Below are 19,434 nucleotides of genomic sequence, written 5' to 3'. Positions count from 1 at the left end.
GGCTCTTTTTGCTTCTGCACATGCGCGGAAACAAAGAAATCGACAAAAATTACCGAAATCTCGCACTTGCAAGTGTCCTTATGCGAGATTTTGCTTCTAAATGCATGTGCAGAAGCTGAATCCCCTTCCGCGGGTGGCCCCTCAGTGGCTTGTACCAGCAGTGAATTAAGGTACATCGGGTGGCAGCTACATCATTGGCAAAGACAGAACAGCTAGGAGAGAACTGAGAAGGGGAAACCAGCATGAGGGTTTTTTTCTCTCTCTTTTCTCTCTTCTAGTTTCTCTTTTTTCTGTCTTTAACTTGGCCAGAAGCCTGCAACGTGTCTTAATTTCTCTTCATTGTGGTGGGGTGGTAGGAAAAGCAAGTAGGATGCTTGGCTGCATAGCTAGAGGTATAACAAGCAGGAAGATGGAGATTATGGTACCGCTATATAGAATGCTGGTGAGACCACATTTGGAGTACTGTGTTCAGTTCTGGAGACCTCACCTACAAAAAGATATTGACAAAATTGAACGAGTCCAAAGACGGGCTACAAGAATGGTGGAAGGTCTTAAGCATAAAACGTATCAGGAAAGACTTAATGAACTCAATCTGTATAGTCTGGACTCTGGAGGACAGAAGGTTAAAGGGGGGACATGATTGAAACATTTAAATACGTTAAAGGGTTAAATAAGGTTCAGGAGGGAAGTGTTTTTAATAGGAAAGTGAACACAAGAACAAGGGGACACAATCTGAAGTTAGTTGGGGGAATGATCAAAGGCAACATGAGAAAATATTATTTTACTGAAAGAGTAGTAGATCCTTGGAACAAACTTCCAGCAGACGTGGTTGGTAAATCCACAGTAACTGAATTTAAACATGCCTGGGATAAACATATATCCATTGTAAGATAAAATACAGGAAATAGTATAAGGGCAGACTAGATGGACCATGAAGTCTTTTTCTGCCGTCAGTCTTCTATGTTTCTATGTTTCATTTGTCTCTGCTAGTTTCTCAATCCTAATGGAAAATTAGATTATTGTTTTCACTTCTTCTCCTTCTCTTCCTTCCTTTGCCACAGCACATATAATTTCTCAGCAGATGGTTTTCACAGTTCAAACACTGGAGCAAATCTTTGTCTGGGCTCCGGAGTTCACGGGGGAGTTGATTGGATGAGGAAATTAGCATTCCGCTACCGGAGGGTGAAAGAGCTCTACAACACCTACAAAAACAATGTTGGTGGTAAGTGTCTCCCCAACCCATCGGGGAAGTCAGCTTCTTGTCTCCCTAGGAACCTGCTTCCCTGTTCTTTAGCGCAAATCAAAGAACACTATGTGATTTAGAGAGAGATGGAAACATCAAAGGAGAGAAAATGTTTTATGAATTTCTACCTTTCCTGTGATTCATTTAGAATCTGTGGATTTTTATCAAGCTTTCTGTGGTTTGAATATTTGGTGATTGAAACAAAAGGCTCACAACTCTCTATTCTACCTTTTATTGTAATCTGGCACCGGGCCAGATTATCTCCGGGACCACCTTCTGCCGCACGAATCCCAGTGACCAGTTAGGTCCCACAGAGTGGGCCTTCTCCGGGTCCCGTCAACTAAACAATGTCATTTGGCGGGGCCCTGGAACCAACTCCCCCCAGAGATTAGAATAGCCCCCACCCTCCTTGCCTTTCGTAAGCTCCTCAAAACCCACCTCTGCCGTCAGGCAAGGGTGAACTGAGATATTCTTTCCCCCTAGACTTCTGCAATTTATGCATGGTATGTTTGTATGTATGATTGGTTTTATAACAAGGGTTTTTAGCTGTTGTAGTACTGGATTTATACATGCTGTTTTTACCACTGTTGTTAGCCGCCCCGAGTCCACAGAGAAGGGCGGCATACAAATCCAATAAATAAATAAATAATAAAATAAAATAAATAAATTGAAAATGGAGATATTTTGTGTCTTGAGAAACACTATGAAGTTTTGATTGACCAGCAGATTACTTGGCAGTGGTGAAATCCAAATTTTTTTTACTACCATTTCTACCGCTTGGTGGGCGTAGTGTGGCTTGATGGGCATGGTTTGGTGGGTGTGGCAGGGGAAGGATACTGCAAAATCTCCATTCCCACTGCACTCCAGGGGAAGGATATTGCAAAATCCCCATTCCCTCCCCATTCTGGGGCCAGTCAGAGGTGGTATTTGCCAGTTCTCCAACTATTCAAAATTTCCGCTACCAGTTCTTCCAACTACTCAAAATTTCTACTACCGGTTCTCCAGAACCTGTTAGAACCTGTTGCATTTCAACCCTGCTGCTTGGGCTATTTAATATACTGGATAAGTTCACTGAACATGATTAAACACCATATATGAACTAGTTCCTAACGTCCCAATTAAAAATATGGATAAACCTCTCTGTGTAAGATTTAAACACCCACCAATTTTCATTGATATTATTATAAATATAAATATAAAAAATGTAAACTGCTTCAATCTTAAAAGATAACAGCAACAAACAGATAAAATCATATCAAAATTAAATAATTAAATATTACAAACTCAAACTCAACCCAGACAAGACAGAGTGGCTGTGGGTCTTGCCTCCCAAGGACAATTCCATCTGTCCGTCCATTACCCTGGGGGGGGGGACTACTGACCCCCTCAGAGAGGGTTCGCAACTTGGGCGTCCTCCTCGATCCATAGCTGACATTGGAACATCATCTTTCGGCTGTGGCGAGGAGGGCGTTTGCCCAGGTTCACCTGGTGCACCAGTTGCGGCCTTATTTGGACAGGGAGTCATTGCTCACAGTCACTCATGCCCTCATCACCTCAAGGTTTACTGCAACGCTCTCTACATGGGGCTACCTTTGAAAAGTGTTCGGAAACTTCAGATCGTGCAGAATGCGGCCGCGAGAGCCATCGTGGGGCTCCCTAGATTCGCCCACGTTTCTGCAACACTCCGTGGCCTGCACTGGCTGACGATCGGTTTCCGGTCACAATTCAAAGTGTTGGTAATGACCTTTAAAGCCCTACATGGCATTGGGCCAGAATACATCCGGAACCACCTTCTACCGCACGAATCCCAGCGGCCGATAAGGTCCCACAGAGTTGGCCTTCTCCGGGTCCCATCAACCAAACAATGTTGTTTGGTGGGCCCAAGGGGAAGAGCCTTCTCTGTGGCAGCCCCGGTCCTCTGGAATCAACTCCCCCCCAGAGATTAGAAAGGCCCCCACCCGTCTTGTCTTTCGCAAATTACTCAAGACCCACCTTTATCGCCAGGCATGGGGGAGTTAAGATATTCCTTCCCCCTAGGCCATTAAAAGTTATGCATGGTATGTTTGTGTGTATGTTTGGTTTTATAATAAGGGTTTTTAGTTGTTTTATTAATTGGATTGTTACATGCTGTTTTTTATCATTGTTGTTAGCCGCCCCGAGTCTGCGGAGAGGGGCGGCATACAAATCCAATTAATAATAATAATAATAATAATAATAATAATAATAATAATAATAAAAATAACAACAACAATAACAATAACAACAACAACAACTATCAAACTTAAATCATCTTTTTTTAGTTATCCGCCAGTATATTAAACAAAACATTGCATTAACAGTTTCATACTAACACTTCTGGTGGCAAAAAGTTCCCACCAATCATATTCTTGGCAAAAACTGTCTTGGGTTACATTAACAGTATCATAGAATGCATATTGCGAAGTAATTATTCCATTTTGTTTTGCCTTGGAGAAATCTCACTTGCAGTACTGTGGCCAGTTCTGGCACCATGGGTGGTTACTAAATGGAGCAATTTCAGAGGAAGTGAAGGATCTGGAAAGCAAGTGCTATGAGATGGTTAAATGATCTGGTTCAGGGGTCTCCAACCTTGCCAACTTTAAGACTTGTGGACTTCAATGGTTAGAGTTCCTCAGCCAGCAAAACTCTGGGAGTTGAAGTCCACACATCTTAAAGTTGCCAAGTTTGGAGACCTCTGATCTGGGTAATGTTTAGTCTACAGAAAAGACAACTGAGACAAAATATGATAGATTTGATTAGATTAGATTTATTGGATTTATATGCCGCTCCTCTCCGCAAACTCGGGGCGGCTCACAACAATAGTAAAAACAGTACATAGTAACAAATCCAATGCCCACCAATCCAATTACAATTTTAAGTTAAGAAATTCATAAAACAATCCCAATATATATTAAAAACAGGCACACAGTCAATCAATCAAACGGCAAAACAACATGGGCAAGGGGGAGATGTTTTAGTTCCCCCATGCCTGATGGCAGAGGTGGGTTTTAAGGAGTTTACGAAAGGCAGGGAGGGTGGGGGCAATCCTAATCTCAGGGGGGAGCTGGTTCCAGAGGGTCGGAGCCACCACAGAGAAGGCTCTTCACCTGTGTCCCGCCAGACGACATTGTTTAGTCGACGGGACCCGAAGAAGGCCGACTCTGTGGGACCTAACCGGTCGCTGGGATTCGTGCGGCAGAAGGCGGTCCCGAAGATATTCTGGTCTGGTGCCATGAAGGGCTTTATAGGTCATAACCAACACTTTGAATTGTGACTGGAAACTCCAGATGTCTTAAGACTTGTCACATAAAAAAGGGAAGGGTCTTATTCTCTGTTGCCCCAAAGAACAGACCATTTTTTTGTTAAAGCAAACAAAAAAGGAGATTCAGCCTTAACTTGAGGAAGTATCCAGTTCAATACAGTAAAAGAGACAGCCACATTTAACTGTGAGTCCTGTTTTGCTAGATGGTCATCTGTCAGCTAGTCTAACAAATCCTGCACTCAACCAGTGGTTGGACTAAGGTCATTTCAAACTATATATGTATGTTATCAAGCATGAGTATGCATATATAGATGTAATTCTTGCTTCCTCTCTTATATCAGTGCCATCGTGGGACTTCAGCATATCACCTTCAATGTGGTTATTGCAGACAGAAATGTTCTTCCTCTAATCATTTTTAATTTCTCTTACTATATTACTCTTGAAATATTTTTTATTTTTAGCCTGTTTTAATTTTAACATTATTATGATTGGATGACTAAGTCCTTTCCTTTTGTGCTCATGTTTTCCGGTTCGTTGCAACCTGTGATTCCAGGCTTTGGAGAAACCATGTAGAAGGGATTCCAGGTACTGAGTCTTCCCATGGAACTAACTACACATATTGCTTCCTTTGTAGGTTTAATAGGAGCTCCTAAGAGGGAAAGTTGGCTGCAGTTAAGAGCAGAACTGGAAGCACTCACTGATCTCTGGCTAACACATGCTTTGAAAGCGTTGGATTTGATACATTCCCGGTAAGAGTGACTTAACAGGTTGTTCCCAGGCTGCAAATGTTTTATTTCTCTCTTGTCTTCTCCAAAGACATGTTAATTTCAAGGACATCTTCATCCAAATTTATGGGTGGAGGAACTAGTTCCAAAGGTCCCATTCCTGGCTCGTTCCTTTCCACTTTCCAGAAATTGGCTACTCCAACAGGAACATGCTATTGAAGTTTTACATCATTTATTGCAGTGGTCTCCAAACTTGGCAACTTTAAGACTTGCGGACTTCAACTCCCAGAATTTTCCAGCCAGCTATGCTGGGAGTTGAAGTCCACAAGTCTTAAAGTTGCCAAGTTTTGAGACTTCTGCCTTATTGTGTGTGACATATTTCACGTGTGGACTAGTCTTAGTTCTAACGAATTACATACAGAGAGAAAAAACATTGAAAATTTAGTCACTACTAACTGTGTTAATCACTAACTTCATGGGACTTGTTGGCAAAGCTTACATACTGTTTCCAGATTAATATAAGGTTAAAAAAAGTTTTTTCCAGAAAGGAAAAGGCCTACTGTAACTTACTTTTTGATGCTGCTTTCTATCCTGTAGGCCTAACTGTGTAAATGTTTTGGTGACTACAACTCAGCTTATCCCAGCACTTGCAAAAGTTCTGTTATATGGACTAGGTGTCGTCTTCCCCATTGAAAATATTTATAGTGCAACCAAGACAGGTAAGAACAATCTGGGAAAACTGCAGGTTTGTAACGATTGTTTTATTAATGTTTAACATTGGACTGTCAATAGTAATTTGATTTTAAAATGATAGGAACAATAACATCCATTCTCTTTTGCATAATTCAAATCCCACCTCGGGTACTACAACCAATTCTGGTATTACTGGTTCAAAGACAGGCAATGGGAATGACCAGGGATCGGAAAGCCTATGATAGAGCTTGATATGTTCAACCTTGAATACTGAAAGCTTTGAATCCAAATTGATTCTGTGTGCTGTACAAAAAAACCAAATAAAATAAAAAATAGAGTACATTAACAAAGGAAATAAAGAACAAGAATGGATAGTGAATCCTACCAACAGCTTCTCCAATACTTCTCCAATACTGGTTTAGCCGAACTGCTCCAAACTGGGAGGAATCCACCCCTGTTACTCAGTCTTAACACAAAATAAAAAAAATCTATATAGATAATATATCAGTCAGTGGTAAATAATGTGGCATGGTTAATTGTTCTTATTTTAGATGAGGATACGAGTAACAATAAGTAATGCAGTTTGGTTGGTTAGTTAGCAAATAATTGGATGGTAGGTTGTTCCAATTTATATAAACCTTCTTTCACAAGAAATATCTATCTCTTCTTCCTCTCATTTCCATTTGTATTTTAATATAGAAATATATGGGATCTCATATCTTGGGGCAATAAAAATAAATAGCTGGATCCCTAGAAACTAATGGAGAGAGCAAACAGTTGCCTTAAAAACCTATTTACTTATTTTATTTGTACCCCGGTCCCTGCCTTTATTATTTTTACAAATAACTTAAGACAACAAACATATCCAACATACCTATGTCCTTCTTCTTTCCCTACACAAACAATCATTTGAGATGGGTTGGGTTGAGAGAAACTGACCCCAAATTACTCGGCTGGATTTCACGGCTAGGAGGGAGGGACTTGAACTCATGGATTTTTGGTTTCTTAACTCCTAGACTAAACTAGCTCTTTTTGTCAGAGTAGAAAAGCTGATATATATTGAACGAATGAGTCAATCAATCAATCAATCAATCATCAATGAAATAGAATCAAGGGTTAGCTTTAGAAATTAAAGCAGTTTGCAGTTCTATTGCAAAGATATTTATTTTATTTATTTATTTTGTCCAATACACAATGAGGGTTTTAGTGGGTATATATCTATATACACATAGTAAAATGCATGATGAAGGTTATAGAGGAGATACTCATAGTAAAATATATCTAAGAAATAATAGAAAAGAAGATATGGTAATAGAACATATCAATGGAAGAATAGAAGAAGAGATATAGGAATAGAAGAAAGGAGGAGGAGATATAGGAGAGCAATAGGACAGGGGATGGAAGACACTCTAGTGCACTTGTACTCGCCCCTTACTGACCTCTTAGGAATCTGGATAGGTCAACCGTAGATAATCTAAGGGTAAAGTGTTGGGGGTTTGGGGATGACACTACGGAATCCGGTAATGAGTTCCACTTATTAATGCTTGTCGTTTCCTACACAGGGAAAGAAAGCTGTTTTGAAAGGATAATGCAGAGGTTTGGGCGGAAAGCTGTGTACATTGTAATAGGAGATGGTGCTGAAGAGGAACAAGGGGCCAAAAAGGTATAGTTTCCTACTTAGAAAGCCAATTAAATTTTTTTAAAAATAAAGAATAAAGTACTTGAAATAAGACAAAAATCCCTTCCATTCTGTGGCATTTGGAAGTACTGTATTCAAGTTTTCAAGTTTTAAAATCCAATAAAGTATTCTAACCAATTTTATACTGTATAGCCTGCTTTTATTTCCCTTGGCAGTTATGGAAATCTTTCCAACAAATTTTTATTCATTACAGATACTACTCTTGATTAACAGCACTATTGTTGAATGCATAATAAGGAGCAAGATCTGTATCATAACCTGTCCTTGCTCATTTCTACTGCATGATTACATTTCTAAAAGCAAGTGGGAAGTAGAATTAGATACAACGTCATGAAATGGAAGCTAGCAAAGTAATTTCATAAGACATTAGTTTTCTCTAGTATGTATCATTTTCTTCCGTTTTTTAAACATGTGCAGTAACTGAAAAATAACAAATGAGACCGGATTTGTGTAATAAAACACACTTATATACATGCACAAAAAAGCTATATAACAAAAATATAAATATCCATCCATGGTTGGCAGCAATTTCCACAAAAAAACCCCCAGATAATGTTGGATTAGAGTCAGAGTATCAGTGGAACACATAGTTGAACAGCATGATGGAGGTCCAAGATCTGATCTTCTAATGTTTTAAAATGCTAGAAAGGGAAATAACAGGCAAACAATACAGAAAGGAAGATTTCGATCACTACTGAAGTGCTGGATAGAAAACTGGAAGAAAATTGATACTGTTGGACTTTAGTTGATTCAGTTCATTTCATGTTTAAGGCGTCTTAGTTCTAAGTTTTCTAGGGCCAGGATTCTAAATCTAGTTTCGTACGGTATTCTGTTACGGGAGGAGGAATGCAGGGCTCTTCTGGTGAAGTATCTCTGGACATTTTCAAGGGTGTTAATGTCTGAGATGCGGTAGGGTTCCAAACAGATGAGCTGTAATCTAGGATCGGTCTGGCAAAAGTTTTGTAAGCTCTGGTAAATAGTTTGAGATAACCAGAGCAGAAATAAGGGGACTGGAAACTAAAACATAGGAAGAGAGGTTGCAGGAACTGACCATGGCCAGTCTGGCGAAGAGAAGGACAAGGGGAGACATGGTAGCAGTGTTCCAATATTTGAGGGCTGCCATAAGGAAGAGGGGGTCAGGTTGTTTTCCAAAACACCAGAAGGCCAGACAAGGAATAATAGATGTAAGCTGACCAAAGGAAAATTCAACCTGGAAATATGGAAGAATGTTCTGACTGTGAGAGCGATCAATCAGTGAAACAGCTTGCCTGAGAAGGTTGTGAGCACTCCAATACCTGAGATTTTCAAAGGGAGACTGGACTGCCATTTGTCCAAAATGGTGTAGGGATGAGCAGGGGGTTGGACTAGATGACTTACAAGGGTCCTTCCAACTCAAATAAATAGATAGATGGATGGATGGATGGATGGATGGATGGATGGATGGATGGATGGATGGATGGATGGATGGATACAGTAGGTAGGTAGATAGATAGATAGATAGATAGATAGATAGATAGATAGATAGATAGATAGATAGATAGATAGATAGATAGATATTATTATTATTATTATTATTATTATTATTTATTAGATTTTTATGCCACCCCTCTCATAAGACATAGATGGATGGATGGATGGATGGATAGATAGATAGATAGATAGATAGATAGATAGATAGATAGATAGATAGATAGATAGATAGATAGATAGATAGATAGAACAAACTTCCAGCAAATGTGGTTGGTAAATCCACAGTAACTGAATTTAAACATGCCTGACATAAACATATATCCATCCTAAGATAAAATACAGGAAATAGTATAAGGGCAGACTAGATGGACCGTGAGATCTTTTTCTGCCATCAGTCTTCTATGTTTCTATGATAGGTAGGTAGGTAGGTAGGTAAATAGGTAGGTAGAGATAGATAGATAGATAGATAGATAGATAGATAGATAGATAGATAGATAGATAGATTTATAGCGAAAAAGGAAAGAGCAATTAAGCTTTTCTATTCCTCCCCCAATTTCAGCCCTTCTCTATATTGTTATGAGACTAAGAGCTCAGGACAGGCCTTTGGTAGTCTAATGATCCACAGCTCTATAGCATTTCAAAACTCTGCACCAAACACTTGTATCCTTTCCTAAACAAGAAGGTGTGGATTTCACTTTTCCCCACTATTCAGCAGTTTTCTTTCTTTAGCCATGACTGTATTTTACAAACTGGACCTTTCTCGAGCAAACGTGGTGATTTACCAAGAGTTTGAAAGAAGGTCTACAATGGAGAGACCGAAAAGTGAAGGGATGATAAGAGTGAGGCCTTCTGTGGACTTCAAAAAGCAACTGGGTCAGTGCACATGATTACATCAAAGGCCACCAGGCCTTAACAGAAGAGTTAAGCAATACTTTTTGCAAGTCTGCTCCAAGAGGCCCTTTAGCTGGTGTTGCCGGCTTTAAAGCCTCCTCCCCATTAACAGGAAAGCATTTTTCGCTGGATCTGTCAGGGCCTTTGATTGATAATGATCATTAGCACGGTGGCTACACACCTGAGCTTTATAAGAAGCCCATGGGAAGGGGTGCACCTTTCACTGCCTCCCCAGCAGCGCTGATGGTATCTCAGCCTGAGTGAGTCATTTCTCTTCACCTGTCGCCCACATGATAAATTGATAGCAACTAAGTAGCAGGTGTGGCTGAACTGCCGACATCTCCTCTCTTTAGAGAAATTAAAATACACTGCTCAAAAAAAAATAAAGGGAACAGAATATAACTCCAAGTAAATCAAACTTCTGTGAAATCAAACTGTCCACTTAGGAAGCAACACTGATTGACAATCAATTTCACAGGCTGTTGTGCATATTTAACTTTGTACAGAACAAAGCGTTCAATGAGAATATTTCATTCATTCAGATCTAGGATGTGTTATTTGAGTGTTCCCTTTATTTATTTATTTTGAGCAGTATAGATACTTTAAATGGCAATGGAGCCACATAGAAACAGCAGATGAATGTATGGATGAGATTGACACTCTTTCTTTTGAGCAAAAGCTGTTTTCTAATCATTTATTTTGTGCTATCACCCATCAGCTTCATCCAACCGATTATATGAAACTACAGTGTTCCCTCAATTTTCGCGGGTTCAAACTTTGCGAATAGCCTATACCACGGTTTTTCAAAAAATATTAATTGAAAAATACTTCGCGAGTTTTTTTCTATACCATGGTTTTTCCTGCCCAATGACATCATATGTCATCACCAAACTAATAATTTTTGCAAATAAATAACAAAAAAAATAATTATTGTTAATAAATAATTATGTTTATAAATATCAGGATCACTAAGTGTCTTATTCAATGGTGAGTACCAGTAATAATGATGAGTAAATGGTTGTTAAAGGAATGGGAAATGGTAATTTAGGAGTTTAAAGTGTTAAGGGATGGCTTGTGATATTGTCCACAGCCAAAAATGGTGTATTTACTTCCTCATCTCTACTTCGCGGAAATTCAACTTTTGCGGGCGGTCTTGGAACGCATCCCCCGCGAAAATCGAGGGAACACCGTATTTCCTTTCTCGCCACCCACCTACATCAGAGACCCACATACCTGAACAGAGTTTTGATTTTCCTCAGTTCTTAGTGGAACAGTCTGCTTTCTGTCTCGCTAATCAGTTTCCCACTTTTTATGAATTATTATTTATTTATTGTTATGCAATAGCAGCTCTGGTCAAAGAACAAGAACAAAATGATTAATTGACATCAACATTTTGCGGTTTAGTCATGCCTAGGCTGGATTTCAGCTTGCTATGGTGCATCCACTGCTGAAATGGACACAAAATTCAGTTTTGAATTGTCCTGAGATAATAAATTCCTTCATCTTTTAAAATGTGGATAATGTAAGTCTGCATCAAATGGCGCTTGCATAATAAAGAGCCAGACTACAACAACTGGAGATTCTAGGCTAGTATTTTTCAACTTGCTGTTGATCACGTGTGTTAAGATTGTTACTACCAAAATTCAGTTATGAACCCTGGATTCTGTAAACCCAGTGCCTCAAGAAGACATTGGGTTAGGGAGGGCTGGTGTTTACCTCTATGCAACATGCATACAGTGTTCCCTCACCACTTCGCGGTTCACCTTTTACGGACTCGGTACATCGCAGGTTTTTAAGAAGACCGTGCCGGTCCTGAAGGGAGGAAAAAGGCTTGAGATGTATGCATGCATGGTCAGGGACTTGCGGTGTCTGCCGGAGCCAGCGGTGGGGTTCCACTGTGGGTGAGTGGCTGGGCGGGGGGAGGCCTTGGCGGTCAGGATTCTGGGGCTGCCCAGAGGTCGGGAGGCTATGGTGGAGCCAAGAGGGAAGCGGAAGGCTCACCATCCTCTGCCTCGGCAGCTTTTCTGCTCTGGACTGGACGAGTGGAAGCAAGGTGGGCATCTCCTTTCTTCCCCTCCGGATCTCTGAGCGCTTTCAAGGAGGCGGCTGCGGCAGCCAAGGGCATTGCGCAGTTAGCGGGAGAGAGGCACCTTCTCTCTTGCCTGTCTTTGGGGAAAACACGAAGTGTACTTAGGCGGACTCGTAATCCCATGGTCTCCCCCTCATTGCTTCAGTTGTGCCAGACTCCAACTCCCATGGGCCCCTATCTTGGGGCTTGCAATAGCATGAGCCAAAGCCCGGCCCACCTGGGACTTTGGGAGGAAGCGGGAAACCCCCTGCCCAGAATGTCGCTTTATTGTCCTTACTTCAGCGATTTTCATTTATTGCGGGTGGTCCTGGAACGTAACATCCACGATAAACAAGAGAACAGGACAAAGCTAATATATACTTAGATCTACACATGCAATCTCCCTGTCTTTCGTAAACTACTCAAGACTCACTTATACCGCCAGGCATGGGGGAGTTGAGATATTCCTTCCCCCTAGGCCATTACAATTTATGCATGGTATGTTTGTGTGTATGTTTGGTTTTATAATAAGGGTTTTTAGTTGTTTTAGTATTGGATTGTTACATGCTGTTTTTATCATTGTTGTTAGCTGCCCCGAGTCTACGGAGAGGGGCAGCATACAAATCCAATAAATAAGAATAATAAATAAGAATAAATGGTTTGTGATTTATCTACCTACCATGTTTCCCCAAAAATAAGACCCTGTCTTATTTTTTTTTGAACCCTGAAATAAGTGTTTGGCCTTATTGCCATGCATTCAAAAGCCCGACTGGGGTTATTATCAGGAGATATCTTATTTTGGGTAAAACAGAGTAGCAATAGAGGTGAAACAAAATGTACCTGTTTAGGAAAACTGAAAGCTGAAAACAAACATGAATGAGTTGATTGCCAGTGTTCTGTATTTTGATAATAGGCTCCAGTTAGTCCCCTGTAGCTTATTTTGAAATTGTAGTAGAAGAAGGACAAATGTTTTCCAGATAAATTGGAACAAAGAGCCACGAAGGCACAGTGGTTAGAATGCAGTACTGCAAGCTATTTCTGCTGCCTACCGGATGCCTGCAATTTAGCAGTTAGAATCTCACCGGGCTCAAGGTTGACTCAGCCTTCCATCCTTCCGAGATGGGTAAACTGATGACCCAGATTGTTGGGGGCAATATGCTGATTCTGTAAACCGCTTAGAGAGGAGTGAAAAAGCACTGTGAAGCGGTATATAAGTCTAAGTGCTATTTATTTATTTATTTATTATTTATTATTTAGATTTGTATGCCGCCCCTCTCCGCGAACTCGGGGCTATTGCTATTATTAAATGTTGGTGTACAGATTTAGGACAGTTTTCTCTTTGAAGTTAAAAAAGTTTGGTCCTTCTGCATTTGGCTTTCTCAAGTCTACAAAAAAAGAAAGAAAGCCACATTACAATATACAGTGGTACCTCATCTTACGAACGCCTCTTCTAACAAACTTTTCAAGATACGAACCCAGTGTTTAAGATTTTTTTGCCTCTTCTTCCGAACTATTTTCACCTTACGAACCCAAGCCGCTGCTGCTGGGATGAAGGGGTTTCTTTTCCCCCCCTTTTTTGAAGAAAGAAAAGGGAGGGGTGGCTTGGAGGGGGAAAGACTTTGCATTAACAAAAGTAGGAGAACAGCATGCTTGCAGGCACTGAAAAGGTGCCTTTTGAAGAAAGAAAAGGGAGGGGTGGCTTGGAGGGGAAAAGACTTTGCAGAGAACAGCGTGCTTGCAGAGGCACTGAAACGGTGTCTTTTGAAGAAAGAAAAGGGAGGGATGGCTTGGAGGGGGAAAGACTTTGCAGAGAACAGCGTGCTTGCAGAGGCACTGAAATAGTGTCTTTTGAAGAAAGAAAAGGGAGGGGCGCCCCCCCTTGCCTTTCTTCCTTCCCACTCACCCTTTAGCCTAGCCTTGCTTCTTCCACCTGCCCCCTTTAGCTGCTCCTCCCTGCCCTCTGTTCGCCTCCCTTCTAAAGTTTGGGATTTTCCTGAAGGATTTGCACGCATTATTTGCTTTTACATTGATTCCTATGGGAAACATTGTTTCGTCTTATGAACCTTTCACCTTACGAACCTCCTCCTGGAACCAATTAAGTTCGTATCATGAGGTACCACTGTATTACCTTTTCCCCAGAAGATAGCCACTTGCAATTTAGTATCAGAATTCTCTAATTTCTTTTGTCTTAGGTACCAAAATGCAGCTCTGATGCATATATAGTAGTAAGAACCTTTTCAATGTGACCTGTTTCATATGGAGCTCCACAATAGAGAAAAGATTTTCGAAATGACCGAGGGACATGCTATGTGAACGGGACCTGAGAAAATAGTTTTGTATTCTTTTTATAGATGATTAAAGTAGTCATGACAATTGGTCTTATTTCCTTTGTCCATTGTTATTTTCTGTCCATTTCTCGGCTTGCCTTACAAGTCTACATGATTTAAGTTTGATTGTTGCATTTCTAAGATTATAACAATTTGACTACAAGTTCGAAAACATCCTCTGAACTTTTTTCTTTCTTTTTAAAATGCATCATTTTAGCACAACATGCCTTTCTGGAGGATCTCCTGCCACGCTGATCTCGAGGCCCTACGGCACGCGCTTGAGCTAGAATATTTGTAGCAAATTCAGATGTGTCTGCAGCGGCTTTCTGACCCCTGAAGATGATATATATTTTATTGACATTTTATGTTCTCCATTTCCCAAGCGGAGAACCTTCCAACGAAAGAACCTACATCAGAAGCTCAGAATATTCGCTTCCTTTTTAATGAAAAAAAACAGAGGAAAAGCATTGAAATTACTGAAAAAACTGGATGCTTAAACTGAATGGAACTTTTGCCTTGTACATATCTTCCAGGCGTGCAGAACACCAGGTGTGGGTTTATTTGATAGTGGGTTTTTTTTCCTTCTTTAATAAATGGATAAAAGTTGGGAAGACATGACATGGAGCTTCTACGCATACAGGCTGGACAGTTATCAATCTGATTCAGTTTCTGAAGAGGAAAAAAAAAGCATTGAAATAGATGTGGGGGGTTTTTTGTATTTTTAATTTATGAACTAATACTATTACTCCAATGTTAAGCTCAGTGCTTGTGTTTGTATCTACTGGGCTGGACGGACTCAGCCCTTTCTAATTTAATATCTTTTTTCTCCAGGGTGAACTTTGAGGGACAATCATAATAGTGTCCATTTGAAATGAGCACATTTTGGACGGTCAGTCTAAGAAGTAGAGCTAGTTATAGAGAACAGTGGCATGTAGTCTTCACACGTGCCTACATAGGCTACCACCTTGATTTTCTCTTGGTTGAGAGGAGAAATTACCTTGTGGTGAGTGAATGGCAATAAAACTATGTTTACAATATAAGAGCTGAATGTTGAGTTTTTGACATGGATTCCTTGCTGTCCTTCTGAGTTTTTTCTCTCTGGAGCCATCCTTGTGAAGGTCTTGCTGATAATTGTTTAAACAATGATGTCACTTTTAAAGCCAAACTTTGTCTAGAGTTGCTTGAGTTTTAGTATCTCTAGCACAGTGATGGCGAACCCTTTTTCAGGTCCTGAAAGAATGTGTACACATGCTATTGCTCATGCATGAGTGCCCACACCCATAATTCAATGCCTGGGGAGGGCAAAAACAGCTGCACCTGTTCCTCGAAGGTCCTCTGGAGGCCAGAAACGGGCTGTTCCCCATTTTCTGATGGGCCCAGTAAGCTCGTGTTTTGCCCTCTCCAGGCTCCAAAGACTTCCCTGGAGCTGGGGGAGGGTAAAAGCACCCTTCCCCATCCCCTCCAGAGGCTCTCTGGAAGCCAAAAACGCCCTCCCAAAGCTTCTGTGCAAGCCAAAAATCGTGTGCCAGCAGATATGGCTCCGCACGCCACCTGTGGCACCTGTGCCATAGGTTCGCCATCACTGCGCTAGCATTTAGATCTTGAGAAAGGTCCCATACTTTCAGGAATTCTATAAACAAAATTCATCTAGTGCTGATTCCCCAGCCTTTCTGGCTTTGCAAACCGGCAGGAGAGGAGAGTGGATGAGTGGACAGCATACAAAGGCATCCACACAGCCCTATTTGCATTAGCAGTGGACGTGCTTGCCCATTCCTTGCACAAGTGGGGATGTACACCAGCGGTGGGTTGCGCCTGGTTCTAAGAACCTGGAGCCCCAGTGATGGGAGGCTCCTCCCACCTACCCGGGACACTTCTGCCAGCAGTGGGCTACGAGCCAAAACTCTAAATTACGCTCACCGCCGTGGCTCATAAGTTCTCGCGGGGCCAGCGCGAATTTGCTGCTGCACCTGTGAAAGTAGCAAAATCACGCACGGAGTCACAGGTGCGTCCGTGTTTTGGCAAGGTTTTTTTGCTTCTGTGCATGCTGAAACATGGGCGCACCTGCAGCTCTGTGCATGATTTTGCTACCTCCACAGGTGCAGCAGCGAAATCGCACTGGCCCCGCAAGAATGTACGAGCCGCAGCGGCTAGAGCAATTTAGCGTTCCGGCACGTAGCCTACCACTGACTTCTGTGCATGTACAAGTCAAGGGTTTTAGAACCCATTACTGATACACACCCCACTGTTTCTGCAGCCTGGTCCTGAATGGCCATGGACCAATAGTGGGCCACAGACCACTAGAACCCCTCATCTAATGCGATTTTTTTCCAATACACAACAGCAGTAACTGAAAAAAGTGTCAGCACTTCCCTTGTATGCAGGTTTTAGAGACAGAGGAAGCTATACATTAGATTGAAAATAAATTCTAGAACACTGTTCTGTCTGGGTCACTCCAGAAGCTATGACCAACCCAAAAAGATAAGCCAGACACACCGGTAGAATCCAAACACAGTTTTATAATGGTAAAGAGAAAAGAAGCCAACAGAAAATGTCCTTACAAATCAGGAAAACTCTGGAACTCCAAATAGATACATGAAGGCAATTGTTCATACAGAAACACAGGATCCTTAATGCCAAGACGAGGCTGGTGAGATAACAGACATACACCTCCCATGGGTCTTCAAGACTGCTGGCCCACGAGCCAGGAACAGAAATGCTGAAAGACAATGCAGATAACAGCAACTCCACCCTGATAACACTCCTCACTGCCGAAAGTTTGCCTGCCTTATAAACCCTTCCCTGCTAATGAGGACCACACCCAACCCCCTGGTGTTCCTCATTCAACGCTGATAATATTTCTTCAATGGATTCCTCCTTTGATCTATGCGTCTCTGTCACATACTAATGATAGCTTGTGCTTTGTCATCCAATGACTCCAGAGACTCCAGAGAATCCAAGCTGCTGGCTTGAGAGAGCCCCTCCCCAGGGCTCCCAGGCCTTTCTTCCTCGTCACTTTCCTCTCCGCTCTCATCCTCCCCCGGGCATGGAGCTAGCAGAGACGCAGCTGGTCTTTCATCTGACTCAGGCTGAACCACAACAAACACCACCTACTTTACTGAAATATTAAACAAAGTCTATTTAACTAAGTGTTATTCCTTCATTAACCAATCAGGTTTCTCTTCAAAAGCCACAAGCAAGACATGCTTTGAAAGACCATTGTTGCTATCGGAAATTAAACTTTTTTTTTCCTTAATAGGGATTATCTAAGTTTTTCTATCACTCACTATAGTTTATTGCAGCATTCCGCAATCTGGTTTCCTGCAGATGGGTGGAAACAGTTAACTCCCCAAATTTCCACTGAGCATTGTTAAATATCTGTAGAATATTTATTGTTAAAGTTAATTTCACCAGTATTTCCATATTATCCTTTATACCAGACTAGAGATTTGAGAATTATTTCTGTTGGAGAAGTGAAAAGAAAACTGAGTTACTCCAATTATCAACAAGTGGAGCTAGCTTTGCCACTTATTTGGAAATTGCAAACTATGGGAACCGAGTTTTATTGCAGACAGGGCAGTGACATTAAAGAATAATTATATGAGTTTGATATGATGATATAAAAGTTTGATAATTATTTTACTTTGGAGGGAGAACACCTCCAGCATTTCTAACATATATTTTCCGATGGAATCAGAGCTGTTAGAAAAAAAGATTTGGGAGACCTTTCCAGGAGAATATTGACCCTGGGTGATCGTTATGATAGAAGATCGCTTAAGTGTCTTGCTCACTGACTTGAATTTAGCAGGGTTACTCAAAACACTTGACACATTTGGGTAAGAATCTGCATATTAAAAAAAAGATGGAAAAATTCGCCTAAAATAATAATTAAAAAGAGCCCATAGACCAGCACCAACCAAATCGGACCCATCATCACATCACCAGCAGTTCGCTAATGTTTTGGTCGATTTGGTCTGAACCGGGAGGAACCAAACCATATCTCACAGATATAAATTCTTCTCTACAAGAAAATATTATAACATTTGGAGCTCTAGTTTGATGGGGAAGGACGGGAATATGAAGATGTATAAAGAAAGCATGCAGGATAGGGAAGAAGTGGACAAGAAAATGTTTCTTTCCCATTTCAGAGTAAGACTAGGTCCAACAAAGCTGAAAGGAAGAAGAGATGAAAATAATTATTTACACAGAACAGAATCTATGGCATCCATTGCCACAGAACACGATAGTCACTAACTCGGATGACTTCAAGACGGTACTGGATAAATTCATGGAGGACGGGTCAGAGACCAGTGGAGATGATAACTTTATATCCTGGGTCTTTTTTTTTCTTTCTCTCTCTCTCTCTCTTTTTCTCTGGATGGGGTTGGAGAAGACCCATCTTCCAACTATATTATTATATATATTTGTATTTATTAGATTTGTATGCCGCCCCTCTCCGAAGACTCGGGGAGGCTAACAACAAGATAAAAAGACAATGTAAACAAATCTAATATTAAAAATAATCTAAAAAACCCCAATTTAAATAACTACTGATACATACAAGCATACCATGTATAAATTCTATAAGCCTAGGGGGAAGGGAAATTTCAATTCCCCCATGCCTGATGACAGAGGTGGGTTTTAAGGAGCTTGCGAAAGGCAAGGAGGGTGGGGGCAACTCTGATATCTGGGGGGAGCTGATTCCAGAGGATCGGGGCCGCCACAGAGAAGGCTCTTCTCCTGGGTCCCGCCAAACGACATTGCTTAGTCGACAGGACCCGGAGAAGGCCAACTCTGTGGGACCTAACCGGTCGCTGGGATTCATGTGGCAGAAGGCGGTCCCGGAGATATTCTGGTCCGATGCCATGAAGGGCTTTATAGGTCATAACTACCGGTTGTATGGGAACAATGATGAGAGACAGTTGCATCTCCATCCTCTGCTTGTGAGAACTCCATAGTCAGTGGCTGAGCACTATGAGGAAGAATATGCTGGGCTAAAATGGGCTTTGCAATCAGCTAGGACTTTTCTTCTGAGCTTATC

General features: G+C 41.2%; 1 protein-coding gene across 5 annotated transcripts in view; it reads left to right on the top strand.

Annotated features, from left to right (window-relative positions):
- EYA2 (EYA transcriptional coactivator and phosphatase 2) overlaps window positions 1-15,436 on the top strand; it is a 169,545-nt gene extending 154,109 nt beyond the window's left edge. For all 5 annotated transcript variants that reach the window (XM_070744678.1, XM_070744677.1, XM_070744676.1 and 2 more), the window contains exons 12-16: window positions 1,062-1,222; window positions 5,158-5,272; window positions 5,846-5,967; window positions 7,504-7,604; window positions 14,614-15,436. In XM_070744678.1, the coding sequence (XP_070600779.1) occupies window positions 1,062-1,222; window positions 5,158-5,272; window positions 5,846-5,967; window positions 7,504-7,604; window positions 14,614-14,694 (580 nt within the window). In that variant the 3' untranslated portion in view covers window positions 14,695-15,436. The remainder of the gene's footprint in view (window positions 1-1,061; window positions 1,223-5,157; window positions 5,273-5,845; window positions 5,968-7,503; window positions 7,605-14,613) is intronic.
- The last annotated feature ends 3,998 nt before the right edge of the window (window positions 15,437-19,434 follow it).

Source organism: Erythrolamprus reginae, chromosome 3 (genome assembly GCF_031021105.1).
Source record: "Erythrolamprus reginae isolate rEryReg1 chromosome 3, rEryReg1.hap1, whole genome shotgun sequence".
Classification (NCBI taxonomy): Eukaryota; Metazoa; Chordata; class Lepidosauria; order Squamata; family Dipsadidae; genus Erythrolamprus; species Erythrolamprus reginae.
This window is presented reverse-complemented; position numbering and strand designations above follow the sequence as displayed.